Raw genomic sequence first — 23947 nt, forward strand, 5'->3', positions numbered from 1 at the left:
CATATTTGTATTCATATATACAGAAAAATAAGGTTAATGGAATTGAAATGAACCTTTACAGCTAGAGTTTATTTCTAATTGCCTTTATAGTTCATACCTTACATTTGAATAGAAAACTGATCCAAAACACAATGTGGACAGAATTACTGATAAAAAGAATACTTGCATGTTAAATGTTCAGAAGCAGAAGATCACGTCCTTGGAGTAGCATAGGAGTTAGCCTTCTAGTAATTTTTGCAGTGCAATGATGATTTGGATAGAAACTAGCATTAATCCCTTGCCCCCCTGTATTTCCTAATCTGTAAATGTTCAAAAGGGGGGGTGTTTTGTTTTTGTTTTTTCACATTATGGAGCTCTATATTTTGTACCAGAGACTGTTTTATTTGTTAAAAACAAATATTTTCTCAGGCCTATGTTATTTAACTTGGTTTATGCTAGAATATTATTTTACATTAATCTTGATTATCTTTACCATCATCTCTTAAAATGCTGAGTTGAAAGCAATGTTGACTAATTAAAGAATTCAAGTTGTCCATGGTTACACTTTCTAAAACTTTGCTTTTCTTCCTTCTCCTTTCTGCCTCTTCACTAAGATAATATGGATGATAATGCAAATAACTTGAAAGAAGGCAGCAGAGACAATCCTGAACCTCTAAAGTGCAAACAAGTATGGCCAAAAGGAACCAAGCGAGGTCTCTCTAAATGGAGGCAAAACAAAGAGAGGAAGACTGGATTTAAACTGAATTTGTACACCCCACCAGAAACACCTATGGAGCCTGATGACCAGGGAAGGGTGGAGGAGCAGAAGGAGATTTCAGAAGACAAAAGCAGCCCTACTCCCATAGGAACTGAGCGGGAGGTGAAGGAGACTGTGGAAGCCCTGCTGCCTCCGGATGGAAGTGGAAGGGAGGAAACATGTGCACCTGCAAGTCCAAATAAATCTTTACCAGGTGAAAAGGTAGATGAGGATCTCATCAAACCTGAGGAGGAAGAAGATGAGGAGGAAGATGAGGAGGAAGAAGAAGGAACTGTAGAAAAAGACCAGGATGATACTAAGAGTCAGGAAAAAGAGGAACCAGAAATCTCCATGGACAAAGAAGACTCTGTGCATTTGGATGATCATGAAGAGGAGGAGGAAGAGGATGAAGAGCCATCTCACAATGAGGATCATGATGCAGATGATGAAGATGACAGTCACATGGAGTCTGCTGAAAGGGAGAAGGAAGAACTCCCAAGAGAAGCCTTCAAAGAAGTGCTGGAAAACCAGGAAGGTTTTTTAGACCTTAGTGTTCAACCTAGTCATTCAAGCCCAGAAGTCTTGATGGACTGTGGTGTTGACCTTGCAGCTTCATGTATCAGTGAGCCGAAGGAGCTTCCCGTGGACACTGAAACTGTGCCTGAGTCTGATGAGGAGCCTCCAGAAGAACAGGCCCAGAAGCAGGACCAAAAGAACAGTGAAGATGTAGATTCTGAGTTTAAAGAGGGAAACACGGCCACAATGGAAATCGACTCAGAGACCGTTCAGGCAGTTCAGTCTTTGACTCAGGAGAACAGGGAACAGGACGATACCTTTCAGGACTGTACTGAGACTCAAGAGGCATGTAGAAGCCTACAGAACTACACCCAGGCAGACCAAAGTCCACAAATTGCCACCCAGCTGGATGATTGCCAACAGTCAGATCACAGTAGCCCAGTTTCATCAGTCCATTCCCATCCTGGTCAGTCAGTCCGTTCTGTCAGTAGCCCTAATGTCCCTGCCCTGGAGAACAGCTATGCCCAAATCAGTCCAGATCAGAGTGCCATCTCAGTGCCATCTTTGCAGAACATGGAAACCAGCCCAATGATGGACGTTCCATCAGTATCAGATCACTCACAGCAAGTCGTAGACAGTGGATTTAGTGACCTGGGCAGTATTGAGAGCACAACAGAGAACTACGAAAACCCAAGCAGCTATGATTCTACTATGGGTGGGAGCATTTGTGGAAATGGTTCTTCACAGAACAGCTGTTCCTATAGCAACCTCACCTCTAGCAGTCTGACACAGAGCAGTTGTGCCGTCACCCAGCAGATGTCCAACATCAGCGGGAGCTGCAGCATGCTGCAGCAGACCAACATTAGCTCTCCCCCAACCTGCAGCGTCAAGTCTCCCCAGGGCTGTGTGGTAGAGAGGCCTCCAAGCAGCAGCCAGCAGCTGGCTCAGTGTAGCATGGCTGCTAACTTCACCCCACCCATGCAACTGCCTGACATCCCCGAGGCAGGCAACTCCAGCATTGGCTTATATGAGCGAATGGGTCAAAGTGATTTTGGGGCTGGGCACTACCCACAGCCATCCGCCACCTTCAGCCTTGCCAAACTGCAGCAGTTAACTAATACACTTATTGATCATTCATTGCCTTACAGCCATTCCGCTGCTGTGACTTCCTATGCAAACAGTGCCTCTTTGTCCACACCATTAAGCAACACAGGGCTTGTTCAGCTTTCTCAGTCTCCACACTCTGTCCCTGGAGGACCCCAAGCACAAGCTACCATGACCCCACCTCCCAACCTGACTCCTCCTCCAATGAATCTGCCACCACCTCTTTTGCAGCGGAACATGTCTGCATCCAATATTGGCATCTCCCACAGCCAAAGACTGCAAACCCAGATTGCCAGCAAGGGCCACGTCTCCATGAGAACCAAGTCGGCGTCTCTGTCACCAGCCGCTGCCACCCATCAGTCACAAATCTATGGGCGCTCCCAGACTGTAGCCATGCAGGGCCCTGCACGGACTTTAGCCATGCAGAGAGGCATGAACATGAGTGTGAACCTGATGCCAGCCCCCGCCTACAACGTCAACTCTGTGAACGTGAACATGAACACTCTCAATGCCATGAATGGCTACAGCATGTCCCAGCCAATGATGAACAGTGGCTACCACAGCAACCACGGCTACATGAACCAAACACCCCAGTACCCTATGCAGATGCAGATGGGCATGATGGGAACCCAGCCATACGCCCAGCAGCCAATGCAGACCCCACCCCACAGTAACATGATGTACACAGCCCCTGGACATCATGGCTACATGAACACAGGCATGTCCAAACAGTCTCTCAATGGGTCCTACATGAGAAGGTAGACAGTTGGGCAGTTCACAGAACCCACTGGGCGTCACTATTGGATTGATCTGCACAAATACCTTTGAAGAGTACGATTTCAAAACCAGCAATTGGTGTGAATGCAAAAACATTTGTTGGCACCATTTATTTAAAAAAAAAAAAAAAGCTGTATGCAGCAGAAAGCCTTATACAAGTTGTTTTCTTTTTTTCCTTTTTCTTTTTTGGTACCTTTATTTCTGTTACTTTTGTATGAAATTCTCTGCAAAGGAAGGCCTCTCTTTGGACTATACTTGGGGGCAGCTACTTGTTGTGCCTGCCTCCATTAAACAATGTGGATATCAAGCCCCCAAATTATCTGTTTTAATATTGAAGCTAGAGCTTTTTTTTTTCCTTCCCTGTCCACTCCATGTAAATGCCTTTAGCATTTCAGTTGTTGTATATTTTGTTTAAGGTGACACTTCAGCATGCCGCTAATGTCTTTGTTAGTGACAGTGCATTTTGTAGTACTGTACAAGTGTTGTGCTAACAGTAAGCCATTTCTTAAGTTTTTTGCCTTGATTAGGGTGCCCTAATTTGAGGGTTTTAAAAAATATATATTTTTGTTAATTATAAAACTGTAAAGAGCTATAAAAGCTATTCCCATTTGGTTAGTCAAAAGGGTTTTATTGCTAAATGTTTGGTGTAAAGTTGAGACCCTTTCCCATTTTGGTGACAGATTTCTTTGGGGAAAAAGGCAGCTTTCTGTTTTATAAATGCAGACTTCTGTTTATTGAATGAAGCATATCTCAGTGTTTATCTGTCAGGTTTTGAAACATTTCATATATGTCCAAATACTTGGCAGGATTTAAAAAAATAGTGAATTTGGTGTAAAGTTGCTATTTTATGGAAATGCCTCTAACTTTACATTTTCATTCCATCTGTAGATTTTTCTATCTTTATAAAATATTGGAGTTATTTTTTAAGGAAAAATAGAGAAGTAGCTTGTGAATAGCTCAAACTAAGCTTACAAATCGCATGTACAAAAGCAAAAGAGTTATTTGTGTCTGTTTATAATGCTTCCTTTTTTGTAGCCTTTGTACCTGTACAGGGTGACAGTAAGGGCCAAGCAGGAGAGGCGAAATCCTTGTATAAAATAGGAGCCAGCGACACTCTTGTATTTATCTGTTCTCTTTTTAGTCAGTTACTTCAAAAAAAAAAACAAAAAAAACAAAAACAAAAAAAGCTGTACATTTTAACATAAAATAAATTATGATGAGCCATTTTTAGCCTCTGTGTCCTGTCATATTATGATTGATAGAGAATGACCAACTGAACTGTACCTACCATGTGTCACGTCCCAGAACACACACACATTCGGGAAAATATTTAGTGTAAATTGGAGTTATGAGATTTTCTGATTTGTTTTGACTTTGGGGGAGGGGTTGGCAATAAATAAGAGTAATATCTAATAAAACCATCACATATACCAAATACCTATTTAATAAATTAATTTATAATGGATTTTAATGCTTTTCATGAAAGTTTATTTTATGCTAGTGCATACCTTCTGTATGCCAATCATTGTCTTTAAAATAAAGTGAATTTGTCTTTTTTCTTTTTGACTTTGATCTTCATTTGCAAAGAAATCCCACACAGATACCCAGTTGCCCCTTTGTGTAGTCTGTATAAATGCCCCTCAGAAGCCATGTACCATGGTAGCAGACTTCATTTTTATAAAGAGTAATGCCACAGGCATGCAGTTTGGGATTGTATGTTTGAAGATGTATTTCCTTCAAAAGGTGTGAAAGGCTTGCACTGCTGTGAGTGATTGATTGTATGTTTTCTTAGACTCTGAAGTTTGGATTTTTTAAAAAGTGAACGTTTGCAAACATTACTTTACAGTATTCAGAGAAAATTTTGCCTGAGAATAAAACATTTTTGATTCAAGCAACAGGTTTAAAAATGAATTTAACATCACTGTGAAACAGGTCCACCAAGCTCTCAAAGTGTCTGAACATGGTGCTTACAACCATTGGTTGTACACAAAGAATTAAAGTTTAAAGAATTAAACATCACAGACACAAAACTTCAAATGGGCTCAAAATAAAACTCTAAAAAGGCAAGGTGGTTGCATACACACCGGAACAAAAAGCCCACAGGGAGGGAAGGTGCCCAGCAAAGTTTGCCCTTGCACTGTCACCACTGTCATTATTTGCTTTCACAGTTACGAGTATGGTTTAGTTTTCCTTCTATACCTGCAAAGTCAGTGGGGTAAAACCTGTAGCGAATGAGGGAGGGCTTCTAAGCTGTCATAGCAAAGGGAGTTCAGAATCCGTGTTGGTAGGAAAGAGACCTCCAGCCCATCGTCTGAGTGGCGGGTGATGATCCGGGCAGCCAGATGGGGACCCACACACAGAACTCACACACACACAATCCCCACCTTGATGGTGTCATGCACTTCATCGCCTTTCTCTTGTGTTAGATTCTCTGGGACTGAGATTCCTCTCTTCCCTTTGACAATGGCCTGCTAATCACACCCTTAGGTTGTGGGATGTCTAGGTTCCAGTGTCTCCTCCTCCTGCCTGCTTTACAGTCCCCTTTTGGGGGCTTATGGACAAGTCCCAGTCACCGCCCCATACCTGCCAGACCAGAATCAGAACAGCACTGGAGACGCCAGGCTATGGAGAGACTGCAGCATCAACTTCTGGGGAATAGAAAAACTCAAGAGTAAGAGAGAAACCCACAATCGCTGAGGCAGCCATGGAGCAGCCAGCACTTCCCTCACACTGGAGAAGTAAGTGCAGCCTTGAGTGCCTGGAAAGCGAGAACCTGGACTTAATCAGAACCAAATATAATCATCATTAAATTGGGATTCCCTCACAGTTGGGCCACACCTTTCAAAACCAGTAATGTGTTCTTTCATTTGTAAGAGCTGTAACAAGTGGTTGTGTATAGCCAAACTCACTGTATGCCCAGGTATGTGGGCATCAGTCCTTCTCACCAGCACAGTTTTAGACAACATTGTTTACAAAGGGCTTTTGGGAACAGTCCACGTAATGGGAAATGGGACAGTTATTTCCAATTCACAGATCAGGAGATAGGGGCAAGAAGAAGCTACCCTAATTGCCCAGACTCACCCAACTAGAGTTTATAAGCTGAAACAAACCAGGTCTCCCCAAATCACAGCTTTTTTCTAAAACATTGCACTCTGTGAAAAGACCATAACTTGTCACCTCTCTGATTTAAAGGTTTAGGTAAAGAATATATGATGTTACAAAAACTGTTAAGTGCTATATAAATACAGGTGCCTTTGTTGTTGCAAGCAAGCCTTAGTCTTCCATACCCACAGTGCAAGTACTGTTGTGTTAGGGAGCATTGCCTTCAATTTGTCTTTTCCAGGCTCCTGTAATCCCTTCTCTTTTCCCTATTCCCTTCCTGGATCTTCACTCTCACCCCCCACCCCCGCCCCCTGGCCTGGCTCTAAAGCCTTTATGTGCTGCAGCACTCATACCTGGGTATGTCTCCTCTCTTATTCCCTTATCTCACTATGGTGACTTCAAGTTCCACCTCTGTCTACAGGTAACACCCAAAAGTTGACCTTCACTTGTGAGCCTTCCTCTGCACTCTAAATTTCAGGTCAATTGATCAGGGAAACCTTTTCTATGACTTACGAACACCACAATGAACTGGTGAGTTCCAGCTCCTCCCACACAATGTCAGTACTAAGGCACCACTAAATCCAAGCCTTTTGTACTTCCTTTTTCCTCTTCCCTCTCAGCCAGTCCTCTCTGTTTTCCTGCTTATTATAATTCCAAAATACCTTTTTTCACCACTGGGATTTGACCCCTGGGCCTGGTGCTTGCTGGGTGCTTGCTACCCCCCCAGCCCTTTTTGCTTTATGTATTTTTCAAGTGGGGTCTCACGTTTACCCTCTGCTGGCCTGGACTGTGATCCTCCTATTTATGCTGGCACCACATGCCCAGCTTATTGATTGAGATGATGCTCCAAGAACTTTTTGCTTGGACTGGGCTTGAACCGAGAGCCTCCCCAATCTCCGCCTCCTGGAATTATAGGCATGAGCCACTGTGCCCTGCTCCAAATTAATCTTGAATACTAATCCCCTGTGCTGTCAGTCTGGACCGCCTTTCCCTTTTCTGTCAACAGTCCCTAACTGGCCTTGCCTCCCTTGCCCTACCACCTATTCTCCATACTTTGGCCAAAGTAAATTTTGGTTTCTAGAGTGAACCTCTTTACCCTTCTCCTCCCACTCTCCTCACCTGCTAGGCAGTTCTTCCGCCTGGAATCTCCCTTCTCAGTTGGAAGATGTTCTGCTTCAACTCACTTTGTCTTCTTGGAAAGCCCGTCCTCGCCACTACCCCCATCTCCAGTGGGTTTCTGCCTGTCGTTTCCACGTGAGCACCTGTTCCCCTCATCACACTTGATTACATTTGCATTTTTGCTTGAATTTTTGGCCTCCTTAACCTAGTTTTTGGCCCATGATATTTCCATAAATACTTACTGACCAAATAAGTATTTTACTTGTGAAGACTTGAGACACTACTAAAAAACTAATGTTGCTCCTGCTCCCAGGAGTCACCAGGAAGAGACCAGAACCCCTACGTTTCTTTATTGCTTCTGCTGCCCTCAGCAGGACTCAGCCCCACAAAGACATGAGGGCCTAGATGAAAGTATAAAAACAGAAGCTCAAGCAAATACCGGCGATGGGCCTGTAGACGTTCAGTCTTCCCGCACACGTGAATTCATGTAGATATAAATAGCTCTTTAAAATAGAAATGTTGACTTGTCTCTGGACATGAACTAGATCAGACCTAAGAAATAACTTGAGTTCAGAGGAGGGTATCAGTGTGTCATAATTGGATGGCCTAAGTTGGGACCACTGTGACCCCCAGGTCCCTTTTGTCCCATCTCTTTTCCAAGAGCCTGAGTATGGCTCCCATTAAACCCAAATCTGAGTCATTAAGCAACTCCATTCATTGTTGGCCACCTTGCTCCTGCAATGTTGTTCTCTCCCTCACAACCACAAGAGTTGTGGGTCCAGCATGATATTGGTCCTGCTTAGTACTGTCACAATTTCAGAGAGAATGCGGCTTTAAAAATTCACAATGTTCCCATTTGTTCATTTATTAAAAGACCAGCATCCTTATCATGGGAGGTCAAGGCGGGGGATCAGGTGCTATATGTCACTGTGGTGACTCCCCGAGTAGACCTAAGGGCAGTCCCAGGAAACTAAGTCCAGGCCACAGGTATTCCCTCTGGCAAAAAAGCAGAGCATCTCCCAACGGTCCCAGGGTGAGTCTTAGGCAGCCTTACCAGCTGCCAAGTCCCTGGACTCTCTCCTCCCCCCATAAAATAACCAAGCTGGAGAACCTGGTGCCTTCTCCTGGTGTCCCAGGAGGCCTTGACACTTGTTTCCCTAGGCAGTTCCATTTCTGGTCCATGGCTGCTGCGTCTCCATGAGCAGTACCTCTCTGGGTTCCATCTGGTTCCAGGTTCCTGCTTCCTGCTTCCTGCTGCTGCTTTCTCAAGAGTGAGAATCCCACACCACCTCTCAGGGAGGCCAACTCCTAAGGGCTCTCTCCTGGCTGCGGATCCTCCATTCCACAGCACACACCTGTGCAAACACCTCCTGGTGTCACAGAAAACAAGCCAGCTGCCCCCTTGGAATCGAAAATAAATGTGACTTTCCTTTCAGACAAAGCCAAACATTTAATCACAATGCCCACACATTTTTAAATCCCCTTTTTTGCTTTCATCTTAAAAAAAAAAAAAATACAGACTTTGAGCAGAACTGTGTGCTCATTGACAGCCAGTTCTGCCCAGAGCCCATCTCACTCATGGGGGCCGTGAGGTCCAGTCCTGGCCTTTGCCAGAAGGCAGCTCCCAATCCTCCCTTCTCCCAGCATGCACCAGGAAGTTTAATAAGATTGTTTGGAAGAAGTAAAGTTTTGGTTTCGCTGTCCCTTCTCCGTGACCAACAAAGTCACAGGCCAGCACCATGTTCAGTCTTTCCCTCTCCTGGGGACATCCCCAGTGTTACTGCTTGGCCCATGAAGAGGGTCCTACAGCTCCAACTTGCAGTCCCCACACTGGGCCTGTCGCCTCTGCTGCACCAGCTGCTTGTCCAGCTCTCGTAGCTGCTTCAGAAAGCCCCGGTTGGGTAGGACACAGCGGTTCTTGGCCACTTGCTGGATGGCATTCACCAGGGTCATGTCCCTGTGGATCATCAGGTAGGCCAGGACCAGGGTCGCAGACCGACTACGGCCCATGGCACAGTGAACCAGGATTTTACCTGCAGATGGAGTGGGGGGGAAGAAGACCCATGCCGAATAGTCAGATGGCTTGGCGGCCCGGGCCTGCATGGGGCCCAGGCAGACCCCTCAATCCTGATTTGCTCTTGCTCTCACCCATAGCTTGGCTCCGGACCACAGCACCCCATCTGCTAAATGGGGATACTGTCACCATTTCCTTCCTAGGACACTGATGTTAATTTGTATGTAAAGCACTTTGTGCATGGCTTGGCACATGTTAAAGGTCCCATAAATGGCAGATGGTATTACTGTTGCCTCATTAAGGAAGAGGAGGCGAGAAATGAAATGAATGCCCTCCTCACATGCCATAGCAGCTCTAAGGAGCCCTAAGTCAGGATGCTGGAGAAAGGACTTTATGGGGCCGGGGGGTTGTCTAAGTCTTTTACTGTTTTTATTTTTTGGTGGCACTGGAGTTTGAAGTCAAGGCCTCACACTTGCTAGCCAGGTGCTCTTACCACTTGAGCCACTCCATCAGCCCTTTTTTGTGGAGGCTTTTTCAAGATAGAGTCTTGAGAACTATTTGCCCAGGCTGGCTTCAAACTGCGATCCTCCTGATCTCTGCCTCCTGAGTAGTTAGGATTACAGGCGTGAGCTACAGGCACCTGGCCTTGTCTAAGTATTTTAAATGTTTACTTATTTATGTTGAACAGAGCAGTCACTAGAATTCAAATTTAAACTGTACCACGGGAGGCCTACTGAGGAGCCTCTCCCAGCCAGTCCCTCAGCCCCCAACTTCCTATTCTAGGGAGGAATCTGTGCACAAGCACAGCCAACCATTCCCTCTTCTTTTCGTTGCCCCTATGGCAGCAAGTTTTACGCCCTTTTCTATACAGCAGTACAGTCTCGTGACTGCACAGAGTTCCCCTGTAAGGAGGACCCATCAGCAACTTTAAACAGATGCATTCCACAGGGGCCTAGACCAGAATCCCATGCACAGCTGGAGGTGGCACGGGTGGTGTGCATGCTTTCTGCACTAGTGCAGTGGACGTGACCCTGGTTAGGAGAGAGCTTTCCCTCACCCCACCCCACCCCCGTCCCAAAAGGCCCTTTGTGCAGCCCTGACACCCACTAGCCTCCATGCGACCATGGCAGCCGGCAGGACTCTGGCCCACTTTCTGTCAGACCTGGGTTCCAGACCTGGTTCTGTTACTAATGGCCAGTTGGGTGACAAATGGGTACTTAGCCTCTAGAGCCTCAGTTTCCTCAGCTGTCACATGGAAAAGTGAAATCAGATCAGCAGTGAGCAAAACCAATTCAGTAAAGATCACATGGTCAGGACTTTGTTTTGTGTGTATGGTACTGGAGTTTGAACTTGAGGCTTTAGGTACTCTACCACTTGAGCCACTCTGCCAGCCCTAGGCTATCAAGACTTTTGGAAAACTTGTATCTATCGCTGTGAGATTGACAGTTTCCCAATACTTTTAAGTTTTTTCCATTAACATGAGTGGTGATGTTAACAAATGTAGCTTTTTTGAATTATCTACAATGAAAAGTGTCAAAATTTGGGAGGACTGTATGACTTAGTGAACTAGGATTTTCAAATGACCAGTGCAAAGAATTACAGTCGTGCCAAACGATCCACTCAAAGTGCAAGACAGACCAACGGATTTTTTTTTTTTTTTTCTGAGACAGGTTCTTTCTATGCAGCTCATGCTGGCCTTGAACTCAAAATCCTCCTGCCTCAGCCTCTCAAATCCTGGGATTACAGACATGTGCCATCACACCAGTCCACCAATGGATTTTAATGTAACGGAGTCTGAAGTTCATTGGTATAGCATCAGATTCTACGTCACAACTGGCCTTTCAAAAGCTGTCATTTATTGAGCTTTGCTGTAGTATCAAGAAAGCATAGCCACAGTTATCTGAAAGGGATTATTAAAATAATTCCTCCCTTGCCCAACCATATCTAAACGAAGCTGAATGTCCTCCATATCCTTCGGTCTAAACAGCCCATCACAACAAACTGAATACAAACCAGATATGAGAATCTGACTGACTTCTGATAATCTAACATTGCAAAGATTTATGAAAAATGTAAAATGCCACTCTTTTCCTTTTGTGTTGGAAAATACAATTTCTCACAAAACATTATTGTGCTGGTAAATAGCAGGTTATTGTTTTTAAATAAGCAAATATTTATTAGTTTTTGTGGGACTGGGGTTTGAACTCAGGGCTTCAGGCATGCAAAGCAGGCATTCTACTATTTGAGCCACACCTCCAGCCCATTTTGCTCTGGCTATTTTGGAGATGGGGGGTCTCATGAACTATTTGCCCAGGTTGGCCTCAAACTGCAATCCTCCCAATCTCAGTCTTCCCAGTAGCTAGGATTATAGGTGTGTGCCACGGGTACCCAGCTTATTTGAATTTTTTCAGTTTTGACTCCTAATGGGGTAAATACTGTTAGATGTCACCTACGTGAACAGAAGATCTTTGAGGCCTTCTCTGATTTAGGAGCCTAAGAGTTCTGAAACCAAAAAGTTTGAGAGTCAGAGGTCTAGAAGAAAAAGCTCTGTGGCTATTAGCTGTCTACAGCTGTGGCTGGCTGAGCCCAGATGCAGGAGACGCTGCCCTATCCTTTAGGCCTCCATCTGGTGGCACTCTAGAGCTCACCCAGTGCATCCACACTGTCTCATGTCATCCTGGACATAACCTTCAATTGTCTACTTTGCAGGCGTGAAACAGGTTCCAGAGGTGAAGTGTTTTGTGAAGAAGTCACCCACAAAGTTGATGCCAACACTAGAAATAATTCAATGCTGCATACACTTGTGACCAGTCACTGACCACTGAGCTCTAGTCATAGAGAAAGCAAAGAGATTCAGTTCCCTGTCCCATTGCTGCCACCACCCCTCCAGTGTGGTGACCTCTCCTGTGGTGACTGTGGGATTGCTCTACTGGGGTTGAACTGGCTGAGACAGCTTGAGCTGTGTGACCCCAGTGCTCCTGAGGCCTAGAAAGCAAGCCGAGAAGACAAACATGGACACCAATGGGTTTATAGAAAATCAACAAGACAGGAGGACATCTTCTGCAAGGATGTAGCTCTGTGTGTCCCTCTCATCCCCACCCCTAACCTTCCTTCCTCATGGGGCCATGGTCAGGACAGTGGCAATGGTCAGAAGCCAAAGCAGCATGAGAAATCCAAGAGGCCCAGAAAACCAGGCCACTCAGGCTGGAGAGGCCTGCACACCCTGCCCAATGGTGAGGAGCACAAAGCCACTCCACAATCAGTGCCCATACAGAGAGGTAGGTGCTCTGCCAATCACTTCATCTTGTCACAGTTCCTTCTGAGCCATCAGTGGCCCTCACATCCCACCTTTCCATGTTGCTGGGCTCCCAAGAAGGTGGCTAGCAAGGAGAGCAGGAAGCAGGTCCCCCTTCTTTATGGCTAGGGGTATTCTGCCCCGACGTGTTCACCCAGCATCACTGTGTCCCAGAGTGTGACAGTGCAGGCAGATGAATATCTACCTCTGGAATGCTAATCCCTGGGGACTGTTCCAGAGGCTGCCTGGCCCCTGGCCAGCTCTGCTGATAACCAAAGCATTTCTTCCTCTCCCAGCAAAAGGGGTAATTCTTTGTGTCATGATTAAATGCTTGAAACAGACGAAAGCTGTAGTTCATTAAGCTTTTAGGGAGCCTGAAGTCTGTTAAGTGAGAGGAGGGATGGGGGAGGGAGATGAGGAAGGGAGACGGAAAGGTAGGAAAGAAAGAGAGGAGATGAGGAGCGGGCTCTGGGCTCTGGCAGGAGCTCCTGGAGCTGAATTTGGTTTTCATTAAAGCTGTCAGCCAGGAAGAGAGCACAGTCAGCCTCCCTAGGACAACAGCCTGCTGTTCTCTGCCCCAGGTGCAGGCTGGGCTGCACCACTTTTCTCAGGGGCCTGTCCCCAGAAACCTCAGGGCCCTGCTCGCTTGACTCTGTGGCTCTGCTGAGCGCAGCTGGTAGGAAATGCTCTCCAGGGTTGAGGAGACCTGTCTACTTCCAGTGCAGCCACACAGAGTTAGACGCCAGCCACGGCAGGGCTTGAGCAAAGAGAATACTGCCACAGCTGGAAGTCTCTACATCAGTGGCTTTACACTGCTACATGCGACCTCAGGAAACACAGAGAGACAAAACTCACAGCTAACAAAAAGGTGGCCCCAATTCACTTGGGCCATGCTCCCAGCCCTTTTTTGCTTTAGTTATTTTTCAGATACGATTTTGTGTTTAGCTTCCTCCTACCTCTGATTCCTGTGTAGCTGGGATTATAGACACGTATCAGCATCTCCAACTTGTTGGTAGAAATTGGGTCTTGCTAACTTTTTGCCTGGGACCTGCTTCAGACCATGGTCCTCCTACCTATGGCCTCCTGGGTAGCTTGGATCACAAGTGTGTACCAATATGCCTGGCTTGTTGATTGAGATGGGTCTCACTCACATTTTACCCATGCCAACCTGGAACTGCTGTCCTCCTGATCTCTGCCTCACAAGTAGCTAGGATTACAGACTTGATCCTCTGTGCCCAGCCCCTTGTAGATTTTAAGATGGCTTCAACTGTTTAAGAAAAGAAAGGACAAAGGGAGAATGGTGACAGTGAAATCGATCTTTAGAGCCCTGTGACATCTGTGCAGGAGTTTCCTTGAAGATCTCATTAAGATGAAACCACACCAATTCCCCATGAGAATGCTGCATTAGAGCAGGGAAGGCATTTCAAAACAGGTCCCCTGCAGCCTGATGTCAGACCTTCTTTTTCTGTTGAAGGACGAGTTCAGTTGTGTCAGACCTGTAGCTAATGGGCTATGGTCACCTTCCCTGATATTTGCTAGTACTCAAAATGAGGGCAAAAGATTCTTCCAGGAGGCCTGAGTGGGAGCAGGAACCCCTAACAAGTGGGTGTTCTGATGGTGCTGCCTCTGATTACCTCTGTGACACTTGGCTTCTCTGGGCCTCTGTTTTTGCAGCTGTCAGGCAGGGCAGAGGACTGGGTTATCTCTTAGATTTTTCCAGCATGATTGAAGCTTCCTGGGGAATTCTTTCAGAAGGTCAAATCAGCATAGCGTGGGGGTAGAAGTGATCCCAGGAGCTGATGGCCATGGGTACAGCTCCATGGCACAAGGAATGCTTTTCAAACAAACCAGACAGGGTGGGGCATGCCTGTAATCCCAGCACTCAGGAGGCTGAGGCAAGAGGATCGCAAGTTCGAGGCCATCCTGGGGAAGAGCCTGTCTTTTAAAAACACACAGGAATCAATGATGTTATCTATCCCAAAGCTGATTACCTGAATTAAAAACACACAAGGGCTGGCAGAGTGGCTTAAGCAATAAGAGTGCCTGCATAGCAAGTGTAAGGCCCTGAGTTCAAACCCTGTGCTGCCAAAAAACAAGCAAAGTAAACACATGTATACGTGTTCACATAGCATGCAAGAGGCTCTGGGTTCAATCCCCAGCACTGTAAAAAAGGAAATGAAATTAAAAAACAATAAAATAATGAGGGTGAACATGACTGGCAAGGAGGGGAGGGATGGAGGGGACAGTGCATCTTTAGCTGACATTGGTCAACAAGGGACAGGCCAGAGGCAGCAAAGAAAGAGGCCTGCCTTTGGGCCAGACTGTCATTCAACACCTCTTACATCAGAAGTATAATACAAACACACGGATGGGCCTGGCTCTGAAATGCCACAGCACTGTCCCATGGTTTTCCAGTGCATAACTAGACGCTGACCTGGCTGTGGTGGACAGGCTGAACACCTGTCACCTGCTTCGCCTGGAGTCTATGGCAATGCTGTCCCTGAGCTAACGAGTTCTGTTTTGTTACTCTGCCCACTTGGAGCACAGATGACAGGCTGAGAGCCATTGAGTTGTTTTTGTCTGCCCTTTGCAGCATTTTAAGAAATTTCAATTTGTTGTCAACACTTGAAATGTGAGTGACTTTAATGCCAACTCCAGCCTGGAGGCTTTTCCTGAAAAGTCTGACGTTCTTGCATAGTTGTATGATTCTCACAGGAATGCCGTGGTGCCCAGTGGCCCCACATGTGGGTGGCTCTATTTGTTCCTGCTCTGCCTGCTTCTGAGGGTTCGAGGTCTTGGCTTGAGGAAGTCAAGACATGCAAGACAAAGGGCACTGAGAACGGAGCCAGCCCTCCACATAGCAACATGGTCATGTCTGCCCTCCAGTCCAGCCAACTAGGCTAGGCAAGGTCAAACCTACCTAGTCCTCCCAATTCCCTGCCATCCTCTGACCACTGTCTACACTCTTTCCTCTTGGTCTTTCCTTTGCTAGGTGCTTTCTCCCACCTGGCCCTCCACCAGCCTGACACCTCCTCACAGATGCTCTGTGATCTGCCCAGGGCTGAGTGTCTGCCTGGGGAGCCTGATTCTTTCCTGATCGGGCAGTGGGGCAGCCTGTCATGTAGTATGCCAAGATCCTGAAACAAGCTTTCATGTGAGTATATGAAACAAGTTCAAAGTTGGAATGTCTTTCTTCCCTTCTTTTTGTTCTGTGAGGACTGGAAGCTTTATTGTGATGAAGTGCACATGCTGGCGTGGTTAACATGCTTCATAGTACACGACCTCTCTTTATCAAATGTATCCGACAGCCTGCTGTGTGCCAGGTTCTATGCCAAGTGCTTTATGTGTGTCACTGCTGATCCTCATTATAACCTCTCAAGGTAAATATTTTCATCACCAGATGGAGACACCAAGAGAAAATAACGTCGTTAGTACGTTTTGTGCTGGGAAACTGAACCCAGGCCTGTTTTCTAAACCCTGCCAGGCCCCTTCTAGGAATGGGGGAGTTCTGAGATACAGAAATGGTAAATGAACACAGGAAACAGAAACTGAAAGACTGGTTTGTTGTAGATTTTGTTTTTGTTTTGTTTTGTTTTTTATATGTCAAATATGGTTTCAGTTAACTTCAAATACTCAGAGGTGAATTTTACCTTATGGTGATAAATCAGAGTCCAGTTGCTTTTTTTGATCCTGGGTGGAAACCCAGGATGTTCAGAACACAAAAAATATGCCCCAACACAAAAGATATGCCCCAAATAGACTCATAAAAGGAATTCTTAGCTGGGTGCCGGTGGCTCACACCGGTAATCCTAGCAACTCAGGAAGCAGAGATCAGAAAAAACAGTTCGAAGCTAGCCCAGGCAAATAGTTCATGAGACCCTATCTCAAAAAAACCCGTTATGAAAAAGGGCTGGTGGCGTGGCTCAAGGTGTAGGCCCTGAGTTCAAACTCCAGTACCACACACACACACACACACACACACACACACACACACACACACATGGACGACTTAGAAATGATACGTTCTCTGATACAAGCAGTTTGGCATTGTGGGTCCTTATCATTGTGACACTGCTTTCTGAACCATAATGCTGACAAATTGTCAATGACTGTGACGGGCTGTGGGACAATAACCACTACAGGATGGCCATCAAGGTCAACTGTCCAGTCGACCTGGCCTAGGCCTACCACAGGTTGCAAATTCCTGAAGCAGGTCAGTCGGTCAGGCAGTGAGCCTTGTAATCCCAACATCTTGTGGTGAAAAAGGCTTTTAGTAACTAGACACCCCGAATTATGTGATGACCCACAAAGTGGTGTGACACATGAGGCTGAAGTCAGAGTGCAGATCAGGGAGTTGAAGTCCCTCTGGCCTCTGCGGAATGCGCTGAAGTCCACCCTCAGTGGTAAATGGGGATTGTCTTACCCCTGGTGCACACCCAAGCCGTGCCCTTCTCTCCAAAATAGCCTTGTAATAGCCTTGTAGCCTTTCCAGAATTGAAGCAGCTAAACTGCACTTTAAGTGCCAGGACTGAAATTATGATTTGAAAGATGGACAACCAATGTTGGGAAACTTGGACTTTGCACATGCAAATCCCAGATTCTTGAATATGGTTTAGCTAAAGTTAAACTTTCTAGGGGAGGCCTTGCTATACTGAGTGTTGGGGTGAGGGCTATGGGGTACCCAGGGGGTAGGCAGTGGGCTTGGTTAGAAGAATTTAAAGTCCATGGATTCCACTTAAGTCAGCTCTCTAAAGGTTTTCTGGCATTGAAGTCTTGGCTATAGTCAGGTTTAGGCTCGGGTACCATTAGTGTCTTGGCTGCAGTCTCAGCTTTGAGGGAGCTCAGCTGGCCCTTGACTTTTTAAGGATGGCTGATGTTTCTTAGGACAGAGACTCAGACCAAAAGTAGACTCTAAATCCTCCCACTCCTGCTCCCCAGAGCAGCCATCAAGGCCAGAACACCCCACCAGCAGCACACCTGGCAGGGCAGGACCTCAACGCTGACAAGCTCCGAGGGCTCGGACACCTCCCACTCCAGCATGGGCAACCTCAGCGCACCGGCTTTGAGAACCTGGTGCCTTTCCGCTTCCGGCCTGGGGCGGGGCGGGGCGGGGCGGGGCCTCGGCCACGAGTGGGCGGGGCCTCGGCGGGGCGGGTCTCTTACTGTGGTCACTGCGCAGCGCAGCGTCGATGAAGGCCGCGGCTGAGTAGAAGAAGACGCTGAGGTCAAAGGTGGGCACGTCGTCGGCCTCGACGCCGTGGTACTCGATGGCCATGTCGCGGTAGTAGTCAGGCCCAGTGTCCACGTTCCAGCGACCGTGGGCTGCGTTCAGCACATGCGTGAAACCCGCCTTCTGCAGCCCATAGCGGTCCAGCGCCGTCGCCCTGGACGGGGCGGGGGAGCAAGGTCGGTCAGCCCAGCAGCACCTGGGCGCGCATGTGGGGATGGGGACGAGGGGTGAACTGCCGGGCAGCCCACAGCCTTCTGCAGTCGGTCCTGATTCCCAAAATAAGCAAAACCCCAAAGTCCAACTCTTACTGACCCCTAGGCCACGCGCACCATTTCGTCTGGCTGTGTCGCTGTGAGGACAGGCGGGTTGGAGGGTTGAGTAGGCAAGCTAGTCATTCACTTTAATCATTCACCAAATCCAGTGGAGCCTGGTGCCAGACAGTATTGTGGTCTCAGGACTGGACCTGCCAGATTCCCCAAAAGGCTGCTAGAGTAACTTACTCACCTGAGCCACCTTCCTAGAACCCCAAGGGACCTTTAAAGCGGGAGTCTCCCCTGAGCCCTCTGAATGCTTTTAGGGTTTGGAGGTCAGGGCTAGAGAGAATGGTTTAAGGCTGGTCAATCTGTGCCATGGATGGGAAGAAGGAAAAATAGGCCAAGGCAAAGAAAGAGCCTTTATCTTTTTTTTTTTTTTTTTGGTGGTACTGGGGTTTAATAAAGATCTTTGTGGAAATGTTCATTACTTTCTGTAGTCAATCATTTGTCCTCAAGGAATGAGTCTGTCATTGCTGATGGTATTGAAGGGAACAGGTTGGTCAAGGTCCCTCCAGAAGTTTAGATCCTAATACAAATAAAATAGTGAATGAACAAGATGGTAGCAGTGGAAGGAGCTGTGAAGGAGCTAAAGCCAGTGACATGATAGAGAATGACCACACATCTTCTTTTGTAGGGTGGTCAGGTAGGCTGTAGAGAGCTATCACTGGAGTTAGGCAGAGGACGGGTTGGGGCATCTGCTTTTGTAGGGTGGTCAGGTAGGCTGTAGAGAGCTGGCACTGGAGTTAGGCAGAGGAAGGGTTGGGGCAAGAGTGTTTTGTCCAGGCTGAATGAACAGCAAGGGCTAAGAACACAAAGGAAGCCAGTGTAGCTGTAGGAACAAGGGGTCGTGGTGGTTTCATGGTAGACTCTAGACCATAGGGAAGAATTTGGACCTTACTCTAAACCTGAAGAGAGTTTTAGGAAACTGCTGAGCATTGGTTTACTTTTTAGTAGATCAGTCTGGCTGATGTATGGAGATAGATCGGAGAAGCAGGGAGGTCTGTTGGAGGCTGTTGCAGTGGTATAAGCAAGAGAAGAAGACAGGCTTGGACTAGGGTGACCTTGTAGCTGGACTTATTGTGACTGTAATGGGGGCAAGGAGGAGAAGACTGGTGTGTCCCGAGCATAGGATGAGAGAGCAGAGAATAAAAAGATTTGGAGAGGGCTTTAATATCAGAAGTGCTGTACTTAGGAATCAGGGAGAGCTTTAGCCAGTATGTAAGGAGGGATGGACAAATCTGGCTTTAAGAGGACATTTCCTGTGCTGGGGATGGTGGTGAATGTGGTACATGTCTGTAATACCAACTACTGGGGAGGTGGAGCTAGGAGTAGCACTGTCCAAGGCCAGCACACTGGGCAAAAGCTTGAGACTATCTGAAAAAGAAACTTAAAAGCAGAAAGGACCGACTGCAGGTGTGTCTCAATTGGTAGCGTACACGAGGCTCTAAATTCAAACCCCTATAACTTCCCCCCCCCCCGCGCCAAAAAAAAGTACCTGTCCCTCAATAGCATAAAGACCATACTTCTCAGGGAAGGGGGAACATGGTCTGGAACCATAACAGCAAAAGGACAATAGTGGCATTACACTTCAGCTGAAGGCTCATCTTAAGGCTATTGCTAAGGGATATGGACAGAGTGAGCAATTGGAAGCCAACAGGGACCAGCCCCCTGAGCAGGAGGAGCCCTGCATGAGAAACAGGCATGGGCCCTCCACGGAGGGTGCCCCATCTCCTGCTGGTTTCCTGGAGCTTTTTGTTTGCCATGAGAGGAGCCATGCTGGAGTCTAGCATTTGGGAGAGATGTGAGTACAGGTATGGGCCTTTAGAAAACATTTGCAAAGTGTGGGGAGTTGAGGGTTCCACTGAGCCCCCAGCTGGCCCTGGATGCTGCCATCCTGGCTGTGGAATACATTCTGCTTTCAATTTGTCCTCTGAAAGCTCTGCTTTTCATTTTTCTTCTTGTTCCAAAGTATGTATACAACAGCTTTCTGCTTTTGGGACCCAGATCTGCACTCAATTAAAGCCTCCACAAATGCAGTCAGTATTGCTGAGTAGCAATCAGCCTCACTTTGAGGTTGAACTCAGTGGAAAAATTTAAATTAACTGTCCTCAACAGGAAGCTCCTACCCACCAGAAAGACTGTTCTCTCTGGGTCCAGCAACTAGATATCAGCAGAGTTAAATGGCAGTTCGAATAAATAACAATTTATACTTTACTGCCTTGGGGGTCAATGATCAGGACAGATATATACCAAGACTCATTGCAAGACATCTCCACATTTGCCCCACCCAGCTGGCTCTGGCTGTGTTTGAGAGGAAGGAGCTCAAAGGAACATTAGACCGGATGGGTGTCTAAGGCCCGCTGTGGGTTTTAAGTGCTGTTTGACTACCTGGGCTGGGAAGGGTTGTTGGTATCCACACATACCACTCTAGGACTCCCTCCAGGTTGGTTTACTCATGGTCCATTGGAGGCCTTGGAAAAGCGTCCACAGCAAAATGGGGAATTTGCAAATAAAAAATGCCTCCCACATCACAGACACCCAACGTCCAGTCCTCATTTGGGATAGATGCCCAGCTCAGCAGTTATTGGAAATGGGATGGGGACTGAAGGGGATGTTTGGAACTGTACTGTTTTGTTTTTAAAATTTCAGATACATTATTGGCTGAGATACAAGAGAAAGAGACTAGAAACACGGGGACATTTTGAGTTGATGTACACAAAGAAAAATTACTCGTCCCTCTCCTGAGGCTATGTATGTGTTTGTCTGACAGAGAAAAGACTGAAGGGAAAGGAAAAAAAAGAAAACAGATTTAGGAATTTACTTCTGGAGTCTGGAGCATGCAGGGGCCTTAATGTCTTTGTTTAAGAAAATCCTAGATCTAATCAATATGTTCATTTTTTAAATAATATGTCATTTCCTTTAAGAAAACACACATGCATGCTCAAGGCAGACTGTGGAAAACATACTCCCTCTGGAAAAAAAACTGCCTGTATTTCTTTCTTGCTATAAGATAAAGACTGTATTATTAGTCTTTTGATGTAAAATCCTTCACAGTTGATTTTTGTAGAAGAACATAGAGTTTTTTTAGAGAGATGGTTTTGATACATTCCTGTACAGGAATACCTTGTTTTATTTTGTCTTACTTTATTGCACTGCACAAATACTGCTTTTTCTTTTTTCCGCCTGTGTTGGGAATCAAATTCAGAGCCTCACCCATGCTAGGCAAGCACTCTACCACTGAGCTACAGTGCCAGCCCCAGTAATGCATTTTTTTTTAACAAACCAAACATGTGGTAACCCTATGTCAAGCCAAGACTATTTGCACCATTTTTCCAACAGCTTAGATGATTGTTAGCATTTTTTAGCAATAAAAAAATCTTAAAAGTATGCACAGTCATTTTTTAGCCATGATGCTGTCGAGCACTTAATAGACTGTAGTGTAGTAAAACATAAATAACTTCAATATGCACTGGGAAATCAGAGAACTCCAGTGACTTGCTTTATTTTGATCTTTACCTTATTGAGGTTGCCTGGAACTAAACACACAATATCTCCAAAGTATGCCTGTAAGTATAGTTCTAAAAATTTTAACATGGACATACGTTATAAACACCTTCCAATGTCACTATATGGCCTTCCATAGCTGCGTGCTATTCTCTTACATAGATCAATCCCAATCTTTATTTACCTAGCACTTTGCTGTGTTTCTTTGGGCACATCTGACTATGTCCTTGGGAGACATTTTTTAAATTGAAATTGCTGGGTCCATGGTATGGATATTTTTAAATAATATTTGATACTCATTCTGTAACCCTCCAGAAAACTTGTTCAAATTTACATTCCGATTTCATACACAAGAAAAAAATGTCTTGTTTTCGTTGACTTGTCTTAGTAGTGAGGTTGGACATTTTGTCCCAGATCTGTTGGACTCATGGAGTTTCCTTTTGAAGAACATCATCATATCCCTGTCCTGACCCAATTCTATTTAGCTCTTCTCCCTTCTCTCCAGTCTCTGGATTCTGACTCTAGATTGGTGGACTAAGGAAGTGACAACATTCTCACTAGGCCCAGTTTCATCAGAGTCCTTCGCGCTCTCCTTCCTTCTCTGACCTGGCCCTGCCTCATGCCAGCCCCTCTGGAGTGGCCTCCAGGAAGCTTGCTGCAAACCCCATCCCAGAGGCATACTGAACACACTCCCCCTCTGGCGTTCTCCTTGGGCAGTGTTCTCAATGGTCCATTTGTTAAGACTCTTTGTTGCCCTCCTGATCCCAGCCCAAATCCCTCAGCCTCTGCCAGCAAGCCCGTTTCCCTCTTGTATGGAGGGGAGGAGGTACAAGCCCTAACTATATCCTCCGTGCAAACCCTCTGCTAGCCTCTGCAGCTGGGAGAAACCAGCTGCTCCCATGTTGTAGGATTCTGCACTGGACACTGAAGAAAGTCCCTTCATGATGAGGCAGGTTCTCCCTGCCGTGGGTCGGTCCCATACCCGATCATGAACTCCTTGTTCCAGATCCAGAAATCTGACACCTTTTTATACTGTAGCATGTGACACTGTGGTGGTCACATGTCATTTCACGGGGATTACCTCAATGATATAATTCCTCTAGTGGAGTCTTGACTGTGCTGGTTTCTTGCATGTGAACCTTGGAACAGAGGGCACCTTCCAAGCTTCTGATCTTGGTTAATTCACCTAATGTAAAAATGAAATTCACTGCCACTTGCTGATGGTGAAGATCTTGGGTGTTGAAGCCACTCAGCGCTAACAGCTTAAATTGCCAAGTGAACTAGAACAGTGGAACCTCTGAGGCCTCAGTTTGCTTTCCTTGATGAATAGAACCAATTTCTCTGGCAATGCTTTCCTTACAAGATCCTCCAGAAGTTGAGCAATGCAATAGTCAAGCTCCTGCCACAGGTTAAGAGAATTCAGGGGGAATAAAGCAATGGGAAAATGTGCATAAAAATGTGTTCACTCACACCTGTAATCCTAGCTACTCTGGAGACAGAGATTGGGCAAATAGTTTGTGAGACCCTATCTTGAAAAAACCCATCACAAAAATAGATCTGGTGGAGTGGCTCAAGGTGTAAGCCCTGAGTTCAAGCCCTAGTACAAAAAAAAAAAAAGTGTTCATTTCTGGGTAATGGGATTATAGAAAATATGAATTTTCTTCCTTTGGTCTATCTGTGTTTTGCAAATTTTCAGTAATTAACATGCTGTATATTCATTTACTATGGAAATTGTGGTTATTTCCTTAGTATTCAGGAGAGACTGGTTATTGCAAAGACATGGGGCAGCCTCAGAATTTTTAATTCCCATTAGAAATCTCTTTTTGCCCTCAAACTCTAGCCCCCCAAAGATGGAAGCCAAGAGAAATACATAAAAGGCCTGTTTGTTTGTTTGTGGTCCACTGAGTTTGAACTCAAGGCTTCAGCTTACTAGGCAGGCACTATACCACTTGAGCCATGTCCCTAGTCCAAAGGCCTGGTTTTTAGAAATGGTGTTGTATCAATGATTAGACTAGGCATTTGGCCAGGCATTGACCAAGAAGACTTCATTCAGCATGAGAAGGCTGAGCTAAGACAGGGGCTCTGGCATCTCTCCCCACCCACCTTGTCCATGGTTTGTGCCCAGTTATGTCAAAGTCAGCTTTAGTAGTTGAAGGTTCAGAGTCTAGGTTTTGTTCTTCCAGGTAGCATCCAGAGCCTTAAATTGTCAACCTTGACATGTTATTGCTGAGTCCTA

The 23947-nt window shown here is 46.1% G+C and overlaps 2 protein-coding genes across 11 annotated transcripts in view; one reads left to right on the plus strand and one right to left on the minus strand.

The window, feature by feature from the left end:
* The window catches only part of Kat6b (lysine acetyltransferase 6B), a 180306-nt gene extending 175616 nt beyond the window's left edge, over positions 1 to 4690 (plus strand). For all 8 annotated transcript variants that reach the window (XM_074079216.1, XM_020175024.2, XM_074079217.1 and 5 more), the window contains one exon: positions 594 to 4690. In XM_074079216.1, coding sequence (XP_073935317.1) covers positions 594 to 3118 — 2525 coding nt within the window. In that variant the 3' untranslated portion in view covers positions 3119 to 4690. The remainder of the gene's footprint in view (positions 1 to 593) is intronic.
* A 3504-nt stretch (positions 4691 to 8194) lies between these two features.
* Positions 8195 to 23947, minus strand: part of Dusp29 (dual specificity phosphatase 29) — a 33777-nt gene continuing 18024 nt past the window's right edge. For all 3 annotated transcript variants that reach the window (XM_020175027.2, XM_074077914.1, XM_074077916.1), the window contains 2 exons: positions 17827 to 18047; positions 8195 to 9387 (listed from right to left, as the gene is read on the minus strand). In XM_020175027.2, coding sequence (XP_020030616.1) covers positions 9158 to 9387; positions 17827 to 18047 — 451 coding nt within the window. In that variant the 3' untranslated portion in view covers positions 8195 to 9157. The remainder of the gene's footprint in view (positions 9388 to 17826; positions 18048 to 23947) is intronic.

This window comes from Castor canadensis, chromosome 7, assembly GCF_047511655.1.
Source record: "Castor canadensis chromosome 7, mCasCan1.hap1v2, whole genome shotgun sequence".
Classification (NCBI taxonomy): domain Eukaryota; kingdom Metazoa; phylum Chordata; class Mammalia; order Rodentia; family Castoridae; genus Castor; species Castor canadensis.